This window comes from Mirounga leonina, unplaced genomic scaffold (assembly GCF_011800145.1).
Source record: "Mirounga leonina isolate KUSES-001 unplaced genomic scaffold, KU_Mleo_1.0 Mir_154, whole genome shotgun sequence".
In the NCBI taxonomy this organism is placed as follows: Eukaryota; Metazoa; Chordata; class Mammalia; order Carnivora; family Phocidae; genus Mirounga; species Mirounga leonina.
In genome coordinates, this window is record NW_023270389.1 from 60,203,212 (window position 1) to 60,223,957 (window position 20,746).

The window sequence follows — 20,746 nt, forward strand, 5'->3', positions numbered from 1 at the left end:
GCGGGGGGGGCGGGACCAATCGTGAATGGCCAGTAAAGAGTGAGGAGGCGGGCTAACTTCCTTGTTGTGGAGCGGACCCTTGAAGCCCTCGGATTCATGGGAAACTCGTTAGAGAGGAATTATGGGAAAGGAGGTTCAGGTTACTCTTTGCAACCGTTTGATCGCTGTATGAGGCGGGAGGTCTGGAGAATTAGCTAATGAATGAATCCGTGGTTTGGTCAATGACATATTCTAGAAAGAAGTATTTATCATGTAATCACTCATTACTGGTTCTCTCTTTGAAATCTTAAAATTTCTTCCAGATTACATCTTCCATATAGAAATTGTGGAAATCGAAGCAAAGTATAAACGATGAAATAATAATCTATAATGCCGACACTTAAAAAAGTCATTTTGAGGTCTCTGCAGTTTCCTTTCTCTTCTAAACGGGTACACTTAAGAACCGTCTTTTAGGGGCGCCTGAGTGGCTCAGTCGTTAAGCGTCTGCCTTCGGCTCAAGTCATGATCCCAGGGTCCTGGGATCGAGCCCCGCGTCGGGCTCCCGGCTCCACAGGGAGCCTGCTTCTCCCTCTCCCACTCCCCCTGCTTGTGTTCCCTCTCTCGCTGTCTCTGTCAAATAAATAAATAAAATCTTAAAAAAAAAAAACAAAACACTGTTTTAAAGTGTAGTGAGGAAGATGTCTATAATTATAGGTGATTTTAAATTTTTGTTATTTACATTTACGTTCTCCAAGTTTTTTGCATTGATAATATATACATATTCACATTAAAGGCATATTGTTTTAGTATAATAGGATGACAGAAAAGCACGAACTGATAGTAAATTGCTTCTGACCCACAGTTTTATCTCTTCTTGCTTCTCTTGTCTGTTGCTTGAAACTAGATGACAGTTAATGATGAAAGAAAACCATTGGATGATGTCTAGAAGTCGAAAGTCCAGGACCTGGAAAGCCAAGCTTATAAGAGTTAGTCTTTGCCAAACCTCTGGGTAACACTGCTTAGGTTATTTTGTGGCTTATGAATTTGACTCATATATATTTAAAATATGAGAATTTAAATGAGAGAGCATGATAGTTGCCCTGCAATCAAAACTCTAAAACCTCACCTGAACTCTTTAAACCTCAGTGTCTCTTCCAACTGATGATTCAGAAATTACTAGAATACTTGATGAAAAAGTGAAACCAACAGTTACTTAGAAGTTAGAAAGTCATGGGCGACTGGGTGGCTCAGTTGGTTAAGCGACTGCCTTCGGCTCAGGTCCATGATCCTGGAGTCCTGGGATCGAGTCCCGCATCGAGCCCGCTTCTCCGTCTGACCCTCCCCCTTCTCATGTGCTCTCTCATTCTCTCTCTCTCAAATAAATAAATAAAATAAAAAATCTTAAAAAAAAAAAGTTAGAAAGTCAGGACAGAAGAAATTCAGAATCAAAAGATAATGCAGTGGTTTTAGGAAATAATGAACCACCTATCCCACATGCTTAGGCTTCTCACCATTAAAAGGCAAACAACACAAAGTTTAGTGTGAAGATAATAGTGTTAGTGTTGTCATCAGTTTGACAGAAAACTGCAAGAACATTTACTAACTATCACTTCCCAGAAAATGCTAATGTTTTGATGCATTTGCTCCATATCCTTTGTAAAATAAAAGAGATAACAAATTACTGATATTAGAGAGGCATTTTCTTCCCATCCTCCCAGAAACTATTATTTTGCTCCATATCCTTTCAGTTCACTGGTGTATTTTTTGCCTTGCATATTGATATGCAAAATCAATGGTTTTAAAATTTTTTAATTTTACTGTTCTTTAATGGAACTGTTTTTGAGATCTAGCTATGATCTTTTTTTTTTTTTTACTTTTCTCAGTTTTAATTTCTAATATGGTAAATCTTGATGATATAATCCACTTAAAGAAAAGCTCTTGGGTTGGGGGGCGCCTGGGCGGCTAAGTCCACTGAATGTCTGCGTTCGGCTCAGCTCGTGGTCCCAGGGGTCCAAGGTTCGAGCCCCATGTCAGCCTCCCTGCTCAATGGGGAGACTGCTTCTCCCTCTTCCTCTGCCTGCCACTTCCTATGCTTATGCTCGCTCGCTCTCTCTTTCTCTGCCTCTAGCAGAAAGAATATCCCCACAGAGTCAGGAGATCTGAGTTTGAGACCTGCACACCCCTTCTGACTTGCTTGGGAGACTGATTCCAACACTGTATCATCATCTCTTTGTACCAGAACCATCCCCTGGCCTTCCACCCAACCTCTGACCTAGCCATGATCTTTTTAACTTACCTATCACAGGGGTTTATTACATTTTCTTTATCACATTTTCTTTTTTTTTTAAGATTTTATTTATTTATTTATGAGAGAGAGAGAGAAAAAGCAAGCAGGGGGGGAGGGGCAGAGAGAGAGAGGGAGAAGCAGACTCCCTGCTGAGCAGGGAGCGGGACTCGGGACTCAATCCCAGGACCCTGGGATCAGGACCTGAGCTGAAGGCAGATGCTTAATGACTGAGCCACCCAGGCACCCCTCAATATTGATATTTCTATGCTAGTTGGTTATTATTTGCCTCATGCATGTTTCTCATTTTATTTTGGATAATTTTGTTTCATTTTTTTCTTTGAACATATCTCCTGTTTCCACCACATGGTTTAATATTTTTAAATACAAATTGGTAGACTTTTAGCAAATGGTCTATTTTAATCCTTTTCAACAACCACCTGCTGATACATGTTACAATCCAGAAAATTTTCTAAACATTTTATGTATTGTTTTTTTTTTTTTTTTTTTAAGATTTTATTTATTTATTTGACAGAGAGGGACACAGCGAGAGAGGGAACACAAGCAGGGGGAGCAGGAGAGGGAGAAGCAGGCTTCCTGCTGAGCAGGGGGCCCAATGAGGGGCTCGATCCCAGGACCCTGGGACCATGACCCGAGCCGAAGGCAGACGCTTAACGACTGAGCCACCCAGGCACCCCAGGTATTAATTCTTTTAAAAGTCAAAGCAGCCCTGCAAAGTAGGTCCTATTATTCCTGTTCACAGAAGAGAAAATTCATGCTGAAGAGTATCCAACTAGGCCACAATCTTAACTATTTTACACGCACATTTTGGGACTTATTTTCTATATCATTATTAATATTTCTCAGGAAACAGTACCTGGTACCACACAATGATTAAAAATAATTGATTAAAAAATAAATGGGTTTTGGCAAAATTTATTTTCCAAATAGGGTCACAACAATATCTTCCATTCCATATGGCCTTCTACAGGGTGAATTTGCCACAGGAGAGTCTAAATATCCTCCCCTTTAATATTGGCAGGCCTTATGCCTTGCTAATAACCAACAGAATCTGAGAAAAGTGACTGCTAAAGCTAGAATAGAAAAGATCGTGATTCTTCCTTGTGGTTTCTTGACATACTTGTTCTGTGGTGAGCCAACCACCACGTAAAAAGGTTGGACTACCCTAAGATAGTCATGCCAGAGAGGCCATGCATGGGCATTGCAGCCAACAGCCCAGGCTCTCCTCCCAACTGACAGCCAGCATCAGTTCTCAGCCTTGTGGGTGAGCTGTCTCAGATACCTGGCCCAGATGGACTTACATAACTGGAAACCCACCAATAGAACAGATTCCAAGTTAGACAATCTAATTGTTGTAATTTTATTTCTCTTCTGTTCTCTTGGTTCTGCCCTTTTGTTGCAGAATTTTATCAAAAAGATGTGACTGCTGCTTGACCCATGAGCTAGACCGGTGTACTTGGAAACTCTTCCCCTCCCCTGTCCTTGGAATGTCTCTCCTGCTCCCAGAGCCTGCTCCAAGGACACAGCCTTGAGATGGTGATGTGTTGAAAACACCCTCATGGTACACATGACTGAGCCCACTTAGGACCTCTTTATGAACTTTTAAGATTTGGAAGGTGGGTGTGGGGATCCATTAGTCTTGCTGCCACTCAAGACAAACCTCCTATGTGAGTTCCCTTTGCTATACTCAACATAACATGGTAATACAACTTTTCTAGAATTGTCTTTCATACAAAAAGTTTTCATTTGATTTTTTTTTAAGATTTTATTTATTTTAGAGACAGAGAAAGAGTGATTGCATGCATGAGCAGGGACAGGGGCAGAGGCAGAGGGTGAGGGAGAGGAACAAGCAGACCCCACACTGAGTACAGAGACCCACTTGGGGCTCAATCTCATGACCCTGAGATCATGACCTGAGCCAACCAAGAGTTGGATGCTTAACAGACTGAGCCACCCAGGTGCTCCCCACCGCCAAATTTTCATTTGATTCTAATGGACAGTGTTGTTCACTGAAATTTTTAAAGAGTAGAGACACTCATATGAACACATTTACAAATATTTATTTACTGAGCATATGTTTGAAAGTTCTTGCTTTCCCACTTTTTATATCTTTTTCCTTTCTTCATTATACTTTGTCACCTTTCCGCAACAGAAATATTAGAGTGGTATAAAACTTAGATTATAAATTAAACCCTTTGCTCAGCATTCACAACATTATGTCCTATTTTCAGAATCTCAGCGGACTTTGACTGCCATTCCCAAGTGAGTTTCATGGTTTAGTTCCAGTCTGGGCTGAATGTGGTCTATAGGCTTACTTGTCATTAAGAGAGGAACATTTTCAATTTTATTCTTCATTCTCATCTCTAGTCAGCATCTTTGCCTACATCAGGAAGATCAAGACTCTTCATATAAGGAGTCATGTGTATAAATCCCTGTTTGCTGGCAACCCTGCAATGTAGTCCAGGGATATTGGATTGCTTCCTCCTAGTTGGCACTCTGCTACCCATCTAGCCCACCTCTTTCTAGGTCTCCAAGCCCAACGAGTTATCTCTGCCTTGTTTGCTGTTCTTCTTAATCGCTGGGAATATTGCATATTTGTTTTATAGAACTCATAGAATTAAATTTTTAAAAGTTGTAACTGGTTGTTCTAGACACTTTTTAAATTTCCCATGATCTCTGGTAAGCCTGTTTCTCAGAGTAGAGAAAAGGCAGTCATCACTAGGAGTTTGTTAGGGGAGGAGCCCAGCTCATCTTCCCATGATAATTTGAATTTTCTAGAACTGGAATTATGGCTTCATATATAAACTCTTTTTTTTCTGTTTTTTAAAATATGCTTTTTTTTGGTTAATTTCTTCTTATTTTCACTTAGTTCACTGTGTTGTATGTGTGTGTGTTTCCCAATTTCCTGACTTGAAATCTAGTTCAGAGTTTCTGCAAGAGTGGGATGTATATCAATCTTGGTACCCTGGTGATTGTAGGTGGGCCAGGAATGTAACATTAATTAATATTGATCATTATCCCATTTTTTATTTTCTTTCAGCCCTACCCATTTAGTAAGAAAGAGTCTCTTTTTTTGGTGCAGGTGTATATTTTATACCTCTCTAACACTTGCTAATATCTTTTTGTAAAAATAGAGGGAAAGTCTTTGGTGAAACTTTATCTATATCTATATAGCTATATCTATCTAAGGTATAGAATTCAGCTACAATTTCTTTATTTTTCTATTTTTTTAAAGATTTTATTTATTTATTTTAGAGAGAGAGAGTGCACAAGCGTGCGAACGGGGGAAGGGCAGAGGGAGAGGGAGAGAATCTCAAGCAAACTCCATGCTCAGCATAGAGCCCAACATGGGGCTCGATCCCACAACCCTGAGATCATGATCTGAGGGGAAACCAAGAATTGGACACTTTACCAACTCAGCCACCCAGATGTCCCTCGGCTACAATTCCTATGTTTCCCTTCTACTCATCAATGAAACCAATTTTTCATTTGCAGCCATAATATAAAGTTACATTTTTATTTAAATAAAATGTACATCAATTTGAAACAAAATATTAAGTATATTATTATGACGGTGTTATGCCATAATTGAAATTTGGGAAACAATGGCTGGTTCATTTATTACATTACTTAATAATGAAAATGTAATATAAATACCTTTAAGTTAATCATTGACACCATATATTTTCAATTTAGGATACAACGTTTTGTCCATGTGAAATAAGTTTTTTATTTTATGAGACATAAATTAATAAAATTAGAGAAACAGTTCAGTATGTCCAACATCCCAATAACTTCGATAAACAATGTACAAGAAACCATTGAACAACTAAATTTAAGAAAATATCTTAAGACTAGCAGACCTGAGTTTTCAGAGTAAAAGCCTACCAAGTGCCCAGAACAACTGGGAACACAGGACAGAATAAGTCATATCAATGAGAAATGTTAGAACACTGAGAGCAAAAAGAAGAGTTTCTAGAAAGAAAATCAAACAAGCCCCCTCATAAAGATTAGGAATCGTTACGACTTCTCAACAACATTGGAAGCTAGAGGGCAGTTGACTAATGTCTTCAAATTGTTGAAAGAAAATTATTTCCAATTTAATATTCTATACCCAGCCAAATCAAGTGTAAGGATAGAATAAAAATATTTTCACATGGGCAAGGTCTCAAAGAATTTACTTCCCATCTATCCTTTTTCAGAAAATCCCCAGAGAGAGTGTTCCACCAAAACTAGGCAGTAAGCCAAGGGAGAGGCAGTCATGAGCTTCAGAAAAGAGAGTCTCCAACATAGGCAACATACATGGAAAATTCTCTAAATGAACGTATGACCACTTGCACATATCATAAAGAGCAACCATAGCAGGCTGAAGCAAATCAGAGCCTCCAGGAGATATTTCATCCAGAATACAAAATGTTTAAAGCCTTGAATATATATTCATGAAAGATTTAGACAACTGAGGGAGAATTTGGAAATTGAATTTCTGATAAGTCTTAGAAAATTCAGCAAAGAAAAAAAAAAGACAACTATTAAACCAAGAAATAAAAATAGTTGTATTTTTCAGGAAAGGAGAAATAATCATTATTAAATTTGAATGGTCATAGTTATAATAAATCAAATATTGAATATTGACCTAACCAAAATTATGATGTAATATTAAAGGAAAAGAGAGATGAAAACACATTAATCCTCATTTCTGATAGTGGGAAGTCATGACCTACAACCACAAACTAAAAGAAACAAGAAATAAGTACTGGAATGTTACTGAGGAGAGTCCTAGACATATACTTGGAACTGGAAATGGTGGATCTGTGTGGGGACAAATGGCAGAGGGGTAGAGAGCGATCACTGCTTATGTAGAATGTCTTGAAGAACTTCTTGATTCTTAAAACTATGTGCATATACAATAACCTTGAAAAACACCAAAATTAGCAATAACAACACAAGCTAACCTACTTTCTCCGTTTCCAAAGAAAAATAAAGGAAAAAAAATCAATTCTTCTACTAATGTGCTGGATTCCATACCCTCACAAAGACATTGTTCCTTAAATTTTCCACCCTCTTCCTTCTGTCATCAGTTTCTCTTTATTGGACCATTGCCAGAACTAATACTGTAAACTTGCTGCATTATCCCTCATGTTTAAAAAACAAACCTGCCTTGAACTTGAATCCCACTTCAGCTACCTGCCCATTTCTAGGACATACTGTACTCATGCACCGTCTTCACCGCTTCACCTCTCATTCTCTCAATAGGAGGGTCTGCTTCAGTCACCCGCTGCCTTCAGTAAGCATCACTGCACTGATACTGCTCTTGTCAAGGTCACCAATGCCTTGCACTAACCCCAGTGCAAGTCCAATGGACAGTTTTCTGTATTTTCAGCAGCACTGATGCAACTGACACGCCTTCCCCTTGGAACTATCTTTCTTGATCTTTGTAATTTTGAACTCTGCCCTCTGACTTCATTGGCCACTTCTTCATACTATTCTTTGCCAGCTCTTCACTTATCAATGAGGAAGTGACTCAGGGCTCAGTCCTAGAAGAGCTTTCCTTTTCTTTAAAATTTTTTAGTAGATCTCCTGTACAGAGGGTTGATCTAACCATAATCTTAATAGCACGTTATAGAGTATAAGGTTCAGTTATATTTGATTTCACTATTTTTTTCCTTTTCTATTCATCCCCTACACTTTTTCTCCTTTTGGTCCCCAGAAAACTACTATAATGTGTTTATTTCTATCATTTTATTCATATGTATTCTTGTAAAATATGTACAGTTGTTTTCTGCATTTTAAAAAAATTTGTGTAAATAGTAATGAAATACACATGTTACTCTCTTTCTCAACCATCTTCCCAGCCATTCCTCTATAATGAAGTGAGTTATCCATTCGCATGATTTTCATTGCCATCTTCATGCTGATGTACTTGATGCCCCCAGACTTAATTTTTCCAGCCTAGACTCCTCCTCTGTGTTTCAGATTTATGTATCCAACTGTATAATTAATATCCCTATTTATTTACCTAACTCAATACTCATATCTCAAACTTGATAATACGCCAAAGGATAAGTCTTAGTTGCCATCCCCACCCCATTTTTTCATACTCAGTAAATGGTACTACCATTATTCAAGTTAGAAACCTGGGAGTCTTCTTTGATTTCCGAACTCTGCTCCCATTCCCCAACCAATGCAGATACTGTGCCCAATTTACCAACAAATCCTGGCCATTCTACCTCAAAATTATATCTGAGTCCATCTACTTTCCTCCCTCTTCACTTCCACTATTATCTACTTGCTAATGAAACAAGTAAATGAACAGACCAGGTTTCATATAATAGTACATTTCATGTACTAGTAAATGTAATAAAAGAAGCAAGCTGGAAGATGTTTAGAGAAAGATGGAGGGGCACATCTTTTACAGGGAGAGATCAACCTGAGGATGTTGTGTTTGAGCTGAGACCTGAACGCTGAGAGGTAGGCACACAAACACAGAGGAGTGTTCCAGGCAGACAACTGCAAGCGTAGAGGCCATGGCGAAACGAATAAACAATTATTGAGCAAGCCGAATTCGTCAAACAAATATTCTGTCAACTTCAACTGTATGAGGATGATGAAAACAGCAAAGCAAATACTGTATTAATTAATCTCTGCTAAATTTTAGTTTTTTTACAAACTTTTCTTTTCCCCAATAATAGTGATTTGTTAGGTTTGTAAATACATGCAGAGAGAAGTGGAAATATTCAGTGTCTCTTATAAAGCATACCATAAAGTATGCTTCTCTGGGAGTCATTCTGTTGGAAATGACCTGTTTTAGGGATTAACAAGTAACTGAATCCCCATGAGGAGGACACAGCAGTTACCCCATAAGTCCCTAGCTTGTCCCATAGCGTCAAGTTCTTCAGACTCAGAGGATGGGGGAAAACCAGTTTCTTAATTTCTCTTCACCCTCAAGAAAAAGCCCTCCAGAGAAAGAAGGTATGATAATCTTTAACTTTCCTGAGGCCTTTCTAAGGCAACTCTTTCTACCTGACTTTTAGGAAGAATAGAGGGATAAGTACATTCGCCCTATTACAGGGACTGGGGAAATTCTTGGAAGTTATAGTACAAAGTAATTTTATCTGTTCACTAAGAGTGAAATGAGAAAAGAGCTAGGACTTAGAGCAAAATAATAATAATTGTTACCTATCAGTCTGCCAGCATGTTGTTTACAAGCTACAAAGAAATGTGTGATTCATTGCTAATCTCTTTTATCTCATCTACTTGCTTGACACATGTTTCTTTGGCCCATAACTGGAAAGTAATTTGACCCGCCTCATAAATAATCTAGAAATGTCATAGAACAACATCTATGAGCATCCTCATAGTCAATCTCAATGTCATAGATCATTTTAACTATATCATTTGTGAGGTGAGTCAACAATGTCATTCATAACAGTTAAAGTATCAAAATTTAAAAGTTATTTTTTAAATAATTAAATAAATTAATAATTAAAGGTTATTCAGATAATAACATACTATCAGATGTGCTTCTTTGAATAGAAGAGAAAGGGTATGTTTCCAGCTATTACAGAGAATTTCATATAAACATCAGGATATCTTATCTGTGCCCAACTGCCAATATGCCATGAGTTTGTCTTCGGGTGAATAACATTCAAAATGGGCATATCAAAATGTTGTGGAAAAAAAGTTTTGAATCCCTAGGCTGAAAGAGAGCAAACAGAATGAAGGTCACTAGTTTAGTCTCATCTGGGCCAGTATAGATACCAAAGGAATAACTTTTCTAAAGACAGACAGATCCTGCTAACTTTACCCAGCAAATAAGTGCTGGATCATCCACCGTAAAATGGCAGAAGCAAAAATAAATCCTCTCTAAAGCAGTATACTGATATCTGAGGCTTCGAACTACTCCTATTTTTTTTCTTTCAAATACAATTTTGAGCACTCAGTTTAAAATGTGCACGTGGAGGGGCACCTGGGTGGCTCAGTCAGTTAAGCATCCAACTCTTGATTTCAGCTTGGGCCATGATCTCAGAGTCATGAGACTGAGCCCCGCATTGGGCTCCACGCTGGGTGTGGAGTCTGCTTGGGATTCTCTCCCTCTCCCTTGCCCTTGCCCCCCCCCCCATGCTTATGCTCCCATGCATGCACTATCTCTCTAAGAAAAATAAACAAACAAACAAACAAACAAACAAATAAATAAATAAATAAATGTGCACATGAAAATTAAAAATCACGGGTATATACCCACTCCCCGAAATAAGTAAATAACCATCAAAACAAACCCACAATAAGAATTATAGACACGGGTCCTAAGGCAATCATGTTTGTTAAGTTACAAAGGACAAGCTTGAGAATTTTGGCAAGGCTACTAGAAATAAATACTAGAAATTAAAAATAGTGCAATATGAAAAAGAACCAAATAAAAATTTCAGAACTAAAAATTACAATAGCCAAAATTGAGACCTCCCTGGATGGGTTTATCAGCCGATTAGACACAAAAGAAAAGAGTTGGTAAATTGGATTATGTGGATTACCAATCCACATATTTAAGAAACCCAATGATTCCCTACTGGGATACGTAATCTTTACCTATTTACATCTTAGTGAGACTACAGAAAACCAAAGACTCAAGTTAAAAGATAACAATTATAGATTGAATTTTTAAAAATTTCAAATGAATGCTGTTCCCAAAGGACACATTAAAAACAAACAGATACAAGAAAGCTGAAATCGAAAAGTTGGAAAAGATATAATAGGTAAATACGACACAAATACAAAAAAGTAACATTGATATCAGGCAATTAAATTTTAAGGCAAAAATCATACCCTGAGATAAAAATGTTCCTTCATAATGATAAAAGCTTTGTTTTGCCAGTAGCATATAGCAGTATTTTTTTTTTTAAGGAAATCTTTTTTTTTAATTATGTTATGTTAATCACCATACATTACATCATTAGTTTTTGATGTAGTGTTCCATGATTCATTGTTTGCGCATAATACCCAGTGCTCCATGCAGAACGTGCCCTCTTTAATACCCATCACCAGGCTAACCCATCCTCCCACCCCCCTCCCCTCTAGAACCCTCAGTTTGTTTTTCATAGTCCATCATCTCATGGTTTGTCTCCCCCTCCGATTTCCCCCCCTTCATTCTTCCCCTCCTGCTATCTTCTTCTTCTTTTTTTTTTTTAACATATAATGTATTATTTGTTTCAGAGATACAGGTCTATGATTCAACAGTCTTGCACAATTCACAGCACTCACCATAGCACATACCCTCCCCAATGTCTATCACCCAGCCACCCCATCCCTCCCATCCCCCCCACTCCAGCAACCATTAGTTTGTTTCCTGAGATTAAGAATTCCTCATATTGGGTGCCTGGGTGGCTCAGTCGTTAAGCATCTGCGTTCGGCTCAGGTCATGATCCCAGGGTCCTGGGATCGAGTCCCGCATTGGGCTCCCTGCTCGGCGGGAAGCCTGCTTCTCCCTCTCCCACTCCCCCCGCTTGTGTTCCTGCTCTCGCTATGTCTCTCTCTGTCAAATAAATAAATAAAAAATCTAAAAAAAAAAAAAAAAGAATTCCTCATATCAGTGAGGTCATATGATACATGTCTTTCTCTGATTGACTTTTTTTGCTCGGCATAATACCCTCCAGTTCCATCCATGTCATTGCAAATGGCAAGATTTCATTCCTTTTGATGGCTGCATAATATTCCATTGTATATATATAAATATATATATACCACATCTTCTTTATCCATTCATCTGTCGATGGACATCTTGGCTCTTTCCATAGTTTGGCTATTGTGGACATTGCTGCTATAAACATTGGGGTGCATGCACCCCTTCGGATCCCTACATTTGTAACTTTGGGGTAAATACCCAGTAGTGCAATTGCTGGGTCGTACAGTAGCCCTATTTTCAACTTTTTGAGGAACCTCCATACTGTTTTCCAGAGTGGCTGCACCAGCTTGCATTCCCACCAACAGTGTAGGAGGGTTCCCCTTTCTCTGCATCCCCGCCAACATCTGTCGTTTCCTGACTTGTTAATTTTAGCCATTCTGACTGGTGTGAGGTGTTATCTCACTGAGGTTTTGATTTAGATTCCCTGATGCCAGCTGATGTTGAGCACTTTTTCATGTGTCTGTTGGCCATTTGGATGTCTTCTTTGGGAAAATGTCTGTTCATGTCTTCTGCCCATTTCTTGATTGGATCATTTGTTCTTTGGGTGTTGAGTTTAAGAAGTTCTTTATACATTTTGGATACTAGCCCTTTATCTGATATGTCATTTGCAAATATCTTCTCCCATTCTGTTGGTTGTCTTTTGGTTTTGTTGACCGTTTCTTTTGCTATGCAAAAGCTTTTGATCTTGATGAAGTCCCAAGAGTTCATTTTTGCCCTTGCTTCCCTTGCCTTTGGTGATGTTTCTAGGAAGAAATTGCTGCGGCTGAGGTCGAAGAGGTTGCTGCCTGTGTTCTCCTTCAGGATTTTGATGGACTTCTGTCTCACATTGAGGTCTTTCAACCATTTGGAGTCTATTTTTGTGTGTGGTGTAAGGAAATGGTCCAGTTTCATTCTTCTGCATGTGGCTGTCCAATTTTCCCAACACCATTTGTTGAAGAGACCGTCTTTTTCCATTGGACATTCTTTCCTGCTTTGTCAAAGATTAGTTGACCATAGAGTTGAGGGTCCATTTCTGGGCTCTCTATTCTGTTCCATTGATCTATGTGTCTGTTTTTGTGCCAGTACCATACTGTCTTGATGATGACAGCTTTGTAATAGAGCTTGAAGTCCGGAATTGTGATGCCGCCAGCTTTGCTTTTCTTTTTCAACATTCCTCTGGCTATTCGGGGTCTTTTCTGGTTCCATACAAATTTTAGGATTATTTGTTTCATTTCTTTGAAAAAAGTGGATGGTATTTTGATGGGGATTGCACTGAATGTGTAGATTGCTCTAGGTAGCATTGACATCTTCACAATATTTGTTCTTCCAATCCATGTGCATGGACCGTTTTTCCATTTCTTTGTGTCTTCCTCAATTTCTTTCATGAGTATTTTATAGTTTTCTGAGTACAGATGCTTTGCCTCTTTGGTTAGATTTATTCCTAGGTATCTTATGGTTTTGGGTGCAATTGTAAATGGGATCGACTCCTTAATTTCTCTTTCTTCTGTCTTGTTGTTGGTGTATAGGAATGCCACTGATTTCTATGCATTGATTTTATATCCTGCCACTTTACTGAATTCCTGTATGAGTTCTAGCAGTTTTGGCGTGGAGTCTTTGGGGTTTTCCACATAAAGTATCATATCATCTGCAAAGAGTGAGAGTTTGACTTCTTCTTTGCTGATTTGGATGCCTTTGATTTCTTTTTGTTTTCTGATTGCTGTGGCTAGGACTTCTAATACTATGTTGAATAGCAGTGGTGATAGTGGACATCCCTGCCGTCTTCCTGACCTTAGGGGGAAAGCTCTCAGTTTTTCCCCATTGAGAATGATATTCACTGTGTGTTTTTCCTCTATCCCTATACTCTGAAGAGTTTTGATCAAGAAGGGGTGCTGTACTTTGTCAAATGCTTTTTCTGCATCTATTGAGAGGATTATATGGCTCTTGTTCTTTCTTTTGTTAATGTATTGTATCATGTTGATTTGTGGATGTTGAACCAACCTTGCAGCCCAGGGATAAATCCGACTTGGTCATGATGAATAATCCTTTTAATGTACTGTTGGATCCTATTGGCTAGTATTGTGGTGAGAATTTTTGCATCCATGTTCATCAAGGATATTGGTCTGTAATTCTCCTTTTAATGGGGTCTTTGTCTGGTTTGGGGATCAAGGTAATGGTGGCCTCATAAAACGAGTTTGGAAGTTTTCCTTCCATTTCTATTTTTTGGAACAGTTTCAGAAGGATAGGTATTAATTCTTCTTGAAATGTTTGGTAGAATTCCCTTGGGAAGCCATCTGGCCCTGGGCTTTTGTTTGTTGGGAGATTTTTGATGACTGCTTCCATTTCCTTAGTGGTTATAGGTCTCTTCAGTTTTCCTATTTCTTCCTGGTTCATTTTTGGTTGTTGATACATCTCTAGGAATACATCCATTTCTTCCAGATTATCTAATTTGCTGGCATAGAGTTGCTCATAATATGTTCTTATAATTGTTTGTATTTCTTTGGTGTTGTTTGTGATCTCTCCTCTTTCATTCATGATTTTGTTGATTTGGGTCATTTCTCTTTTCTTTTTGATAAGTCTGGCCAGGGGTCTATCAATCTTGTTAATTCTTTCAAAGAACCATCTCCTAGTTTCATTGATCTGTTCTACTGTTCTTTTGGTTTCTAGTTCATTGATTTCTGCTCTGATCTTTATTATTTCTTTTCTCCTGTTGGGTTTAGGCTTTATTTGCTGTTCTTTCTCCAGCTCCTTGCATACAGCAATTTTATTTTATTTTTTATTTTTTAGAGAGGGGGGCAGTGAGAGGCAGAGGGAGAGGGAGAGAATCAAGCAGGCTCCATACTCAGTGCAGAGCCCAATGCAGGGCTCAATCTCATGACCCTGAGATCATGACCTGAGCCGAAATCGAGTCGGATGCACTTAACTGACTAAGCCACCCAGGCACCCCAGAATATAGCAATCAAGCATGAGATTTTTTAACACACCTCTTTCAGTAATTGACCAAATGAGCAAAGCAAATTTTGAACACATGATTACTAGATTTGACCTAACAAATATGTATAGGAAAATGCACACAATAACTAAGAGCACACATTTTTTTCAGGCACAGGCAAAAAAACCACTTATACATATGTACCTTTTGCTGACCTTAAAATAAGTCCCATCCAATTTCAAATGTTTGAAGATGTATAGAGCATATTCTCTGACCACAGTGAAATTTTGTTAAAAATCAATAAGAGTAGGATAACTAGGAAATCCTATCTATTTAAAATGGAAGAAATACATTGCTATTCCACATAACTGTGGGACTAGCTAAAACAGTAAGGCAGTCATTCAATCAAGAGGAAAGAAAAGAAAAGAATAAAACACTATCATGATGATTATGGTGAGAAAAAAAGAAGCTACAGGCTGTATTAATAAGAGTTTTGCAGTGTTGCTAGATACAAACTCAACAAAGAAAAATTAATTGTATTTCTATATACCATCAAAAGCAGAAAATGAATTTAAAGATACCATTTACAATAAAATGAGAAACAAAACAATAATTACCTAGAAATAAATCTAACAAAAGAGGGTGAAACTTCTTTCATATTTCGTATAAAATTGGAGAGACCTTGGAGAAGATCCAAACAAATGGAGCGATAAGCCATGTTTCTGGATTGAAAAACTCAATGTGCTAAATATGGTATGCTTCCCAGATAGAAAGCCTCTCAGTAAAAAAAAAAAAAAAAAAAAAAAAATCCCAACAGGGTTCTTTTTTGTTTTTGTTTTTTTGGTGAAATTCACGGACTCATTCTAAAACTTAGATGGAAATGCAAAGCACAAAGAATAATCAAGGGAATTATTGAAGAAGGACAAAGCAGGCAAAATTCTTTAAGATATCAAGGCTTATTCCTGGGCGCCTGGGTGGCTCAGTCAGTTAAGCATCTGCCTTTGGCTCAGGTCATGATCTCGGGGTCCTGGGATTCCTGCTCACTGGGGAGTCTGCTTCTCCCTCTGCCCCTCCCCATGCTCCTGATTTTTCTCTTGCACTGCGTGCTCTCTCTCTCTCAAATAAATAAATAAAATTTTTTTAAAGTCTTATTTTAAAGCAACAGTAATTTGGCTTGGTATAGGCACGTGTAGAGTAGATGGAATGAAATAGAATAGAAACATAGAATCAGGTCCACACATACATGAACACTGGACAAAGCCAATAGTGGGAGAAGGAAAGTCACTTAATAGTACTGGGGAAAAGTGCATATTCGTTTGGAAAAGAAAATGAAATTTTGTCTATGAAAATATTTATAAAACATGACATAAAGTAAAAGCCACAAAGACAGACTGATAAACTTGCATATGCTAAAATTAAGACAATCTTTTCATCAAGAGGCCACTAAGAAAGCAAAAAGGAAAAATGTATCAGAGTATAAGAAGGAAAGAAATTATTTGCAACATATATAAGGAATAAAACTCAAGTCCAATGTCAGTTAAAAAAAAAAAAAAGGACTACTCAAAAGAAAAGAAGCACTATGCAAAAGAAGAAAAGCAAATTGTGAATAACAGATGAAAAGGTGCTCAACTTCATCAATAATCCAGTACAAATTAAAATAACCATGAGATAGAGCATGAACTCACCAGACATGCAAAAGCTAGAACTTTTACATGTCAAGTAAAAGTGAGTACCATACTTCAGAATATAACTTTGGTTTATTTAGAAAGGTTAAAAATATGCACAACAGGCCTATATTCCTAGAGATACTCATACATGGGTGCACTGCATTGTATATACAAAATTAATCAGGGCAGCAGCATTATTCATAATATTAAAATATTGGAGGCACCTAAGTATCCATCAACAATAGAATGGATAAATAATACACAACAATAAAGATGAACTAGAATCACATGCAAAAGCTTGGATGGAGCTTAAGCATAATATTGAGAAAAAAAAGTAAGTTGCCAAGAAAAAAAAGCTTGAATTTATTTATAGTAAAGTTCAAAAAGAGGTAAAACTAAACTATTTTAGGGATGCATATATGTCAGTAAAATTATAAATAAAATCAAGAAAGTGATAAAGTCAGGATGGCAATTGCCTCTATGAAGGAGGGGTGGTAGGCAAGGGCCACATATAGATTTGTGGGGTTCTGGCAATGTTCTTTTTCTGGACCTGAGTGATGGCTACTTTACAATAAGTTATTGTACTACCGTATACTGTTTTGCGTACTTTACTTTTTTTGTGTTACGCCCCGTGATTTAAAAAAAAGAACGAGAGAGCGCTCTATCTATTGGCATGGAAGAATTCTCGAGCTATATGTTGTGAAAAAATAGGGTGTGGGGAAGTGTAAAAGTGTATAAAATTTACTACTATTTGTGGACAGGAATGGAGGGGCAGGGGCTTTAGGGGAACAGGGTGACCCAGACACCAAAACAGTGGTTGTCTCCGGGCAGGAGAAATAGGTGCCCAAGGGACAGGGTCAGAAGGCTTAGTCACTGTAAGACCCTCTTGTTGTGTCTTTTGAATTTCATACCATGTGAATGTATTACGTACCTATTCAAAATAAATAAATAAAAATGCCTAACAGCAAAAAAGTTTTCTAGCAACTCTAACCATCCTTATCCACAAGGGGCCGCTATTCAATGATGTTTAACTAGTTCCTCACCAGGGAGAAACCTGTATGATCCCTGCTCTCACTAGTGAAGAAGTGTCATCATTTATGTTCTTACTTTATTTTACACATCATGTTCGGGGGGGGGGCAACCCTCAATTCACAAATATGCGCCAAAAATTAATATGCATGTAAAATGGGATGAAAGAAGACAAAGACGTAGAGAGATAATAGGAATTCAGGGATGAGTTTAGAAGAAGCACAGGATTAAGGACCTCCCCTGGAGTCAATGCACAAATTTGATTCTAAGGTTTCTAGCATCTGATGCCAAAAAAGGGAAGTGTGGTTAGTGACAAATTCAAAATCTTGCTCGGGAGAGTATTAGTACTAGGAAAAAAAAATTTCCCTGGCGGTCTGTTAAAGTTAATCCGAGAGGACCCTTGAGGTGTGCTTCCTGACTGGTCTTAATAACAAGAATAATCCACCCATCAGTTGTGACACCAAGCGACCTCACTCTCCAAGGGAAGCGTAAGATGCTTTGGGACTTCAGATGAGCGAAGTTTCATTCATGGTTAATCATGAATGAAAAAGAAAGTAAGAATACATGCTGCAGAAGAAGAACAACCAAGAGAGCGTGCTTTTAAAAAATTCCCTGTCTTACACGCAAGACAGAGAACGGGTGTCTTCACTCGGCTGGATTTTTCAACATTTGGTTATTGCAATGAGTTCTCTTTTTTCTTGAAGTTGAGCTGATTGTGCTTCGGGCCACTAAGGAGTTAAATGCTGTGCTCTAAGTTCAAGGGGAATTAGCCCGACTCAAACAAGCACCCTGGGCAGTATAAAGGCAGGGAAATCAGCAGCAGGGGGACAGTTTCCTTTGTGACCGGAGCTGCATACTGATATAAAAGCACTTTGGCAGTTATGGAGTCATCTGACATTCGAAGGAAAAGAATAGCTGTCATTGGTGGTGGCTTGGTAAGACTCTATTTGGATATCCTATTCTTGTTAGTGGTGTTATATTATCATTAGTCTGAATAATTATTATAAATTGCTTACATAGATTGTTCATCTTCTTGTGAAACTTCTCTGATATTTAAACACGCCTATTTTAAATATGGGATGAGTGGTAATTTGCTCTTTTCGACAAAAGGTATTTTTTATCTCCGTTAAATACAAAGGTGTCTGTTTTCCCTGGTCATTTTGGTTTAGCATTTCTTAAAAAAACAGAGCAAATTGAATTTGATTCATCCCCATGTTGGCTATGTTTATAAAACAGCTATCAGCGTCAATAGTCATTTTAGTCCAAACATTTGCCTCATTTGGTGAATAACTCAGTTTATACTAATAATAAGAATAAAAGCTAATGCAAAATTGTTATGTTGGATGTTTGCTAGTGGGAATAGCACCTGTTTGGTCTCCTGACTTATTTGTCTGGTCCCATGGAGCATGTAAGGTGGTGGAGTGAGGGGCTCCCCTGTCACTGGGCATAGGAGATGAATCTGCAGAGCCTTGCCCCACACCTAGAAGATGTGGGACGGGTCTCTCCTCCGCTGCCATTGTTATCTTACCAAAGCTGGTCTGTTTCATGTGGGGCTGCCTCAAGTAGACTGTATTTCCCCCCCTCAAGAGAACTCCTACTTGGGAATATAAGTATCACCATTGGTAAAAGCTTAATCATTTTGTTTTCACCTTTGCTGTACTCATTTGTAGGCTTTTAGCTCATAGGTATTCATTCATTCATTTACTCAACAAAAATTTCTTAAGAGCCTAATATGTGCCAGACACTGTTCAAGGCTGTATAGAGATTAGTATAGTTTATACCACACATTTATTTATCAAGTATATGCCAATTTTGTCTTTTGTTCTGCCTTCCTTATGCTCTTTTCACCCAAAGTACTATGACAAGTTCCTCTAACATTTCTGGTTCTAGATTTCAGTATGCTAACGAATGCTGTCACATGCCATGTTGGTCAATTCATGTGACATATGTTGTCATTTCTTTATACGGGGCCTCAGTCCAGGTCTTTCCTATCAAAATTTTGCATGAAGTGAGATGCATGTATTCACCACAATGTCACTGCTTGCCTGCTATTTGCCAACACTGCTTTAGTTACTAGGAATACAGTGGTGAACGTTCCCGAGAAGTGAAAAGAGAACAGAGAAGAAAACAAATAATTTCAGTGAGAGATAGACATTGTAAAGAAATGCAAATAGGGCAGGGCTGTAGAAAGTCTTCGCAGGCATCTGTTTGGAGTATGGTCAGGGATGGCCTCTTTGAGGCGAGGATATATGACCAGAGACCTGAATAATAGGAGGAAGCAACCATGTGCGGGGCTACAGAAAGCATTCCAGGCAGAGGAAAGAGCCAGAAGAGAAACCCTGAGGTGTTCAAGGAGCAGACAGAAAGGCAGAAAGAGTGAGGCTAGAGAAGAGGAGCTCCTGAGGCAGGAGAGCTGAGAGAGCCAGCTCCCCTAGGGTCTTACGAGGGCAGGGCAAGAAGACTCGATTTTACTCCTAGTAACATGGGAAACCACTGGGGGACGTTAGGCAGGAAAGTGAGTTGTGATTTTAAAAGACTCCTCGAGCTAGTGTGTGGAGAAGGAGTGGAGATTTTAAGACACGATGACCAGTTAAGACACTGTTGCGTTTGTCCAAGACTCGGGCTATGGGAACAGCAGTGACACCTCTTAGAAGGTCTCTTAGCAAAGGGGAGGTAACAAATGTGTGATTGCATATATGATTTGGGGAGGCATAAATATGTGGGGTCATCCATGGATTTCTCGCTGAGTAACACTTAAACCCTTTGTCATGTAACCACTTCATTATCTGTGCACATGCCTATGCTGGAACATAGAAGATATGTATTAAAAGCAACTAAAATTTGGGGCGCCTGGGTGGCTCAGTTGGTTAAGTGCCTGACTTGATTTTTGGCTCAAGTCATGAAGGGTCGTGGATCCAGCTCCAAGTTGGACTCTGGGCTGAGTGTGGAGCCTACTTAAGATTCTCTCTCCCTCTCCCAGTCCCTGCTCACACTCGCTCTCTCTCTCTCTCAAAAAAAAAAAACTAAACTAAACTAAAACTCCTCTGCAAAGGAATTCTATCCACCTTATTGCTCAGGCTCATGCCTAGGAATCATGTTTGATTCCTTTTTTCATTTTATGCGCAGACCTCCATTCCTCTTTTACTCCACCAGTAAGCTTTGGTGGCTCTATATCCAAAATC

At 38.5% G+C, this 20,746-nt stretch overlaps 1 protein-coding gene across 1 annotated transcript in view; it reads left to right on the forward strand.

Moving 5' to 3' along the window:
* The first annotated feature begins 17,083 nt into the window (after positions 1 to 17,083).
* The window catches only part of KMO (kynurenine 3-monooxygenase), a 53,158-nt gene continuing 49,495 nt past the window's right edge, over positions 17,084 to 20,746 (forward strand). The window contains 1 exon segment of the mRNA XM_035010939.1: positions 17,084 to 18,499. Coding sequence (XP_034866830.1) covers positions 18,446 to 18,499 — 54 coding nt within the window. The 5' untranslated portion in view covers positions 17,084 to 18,445.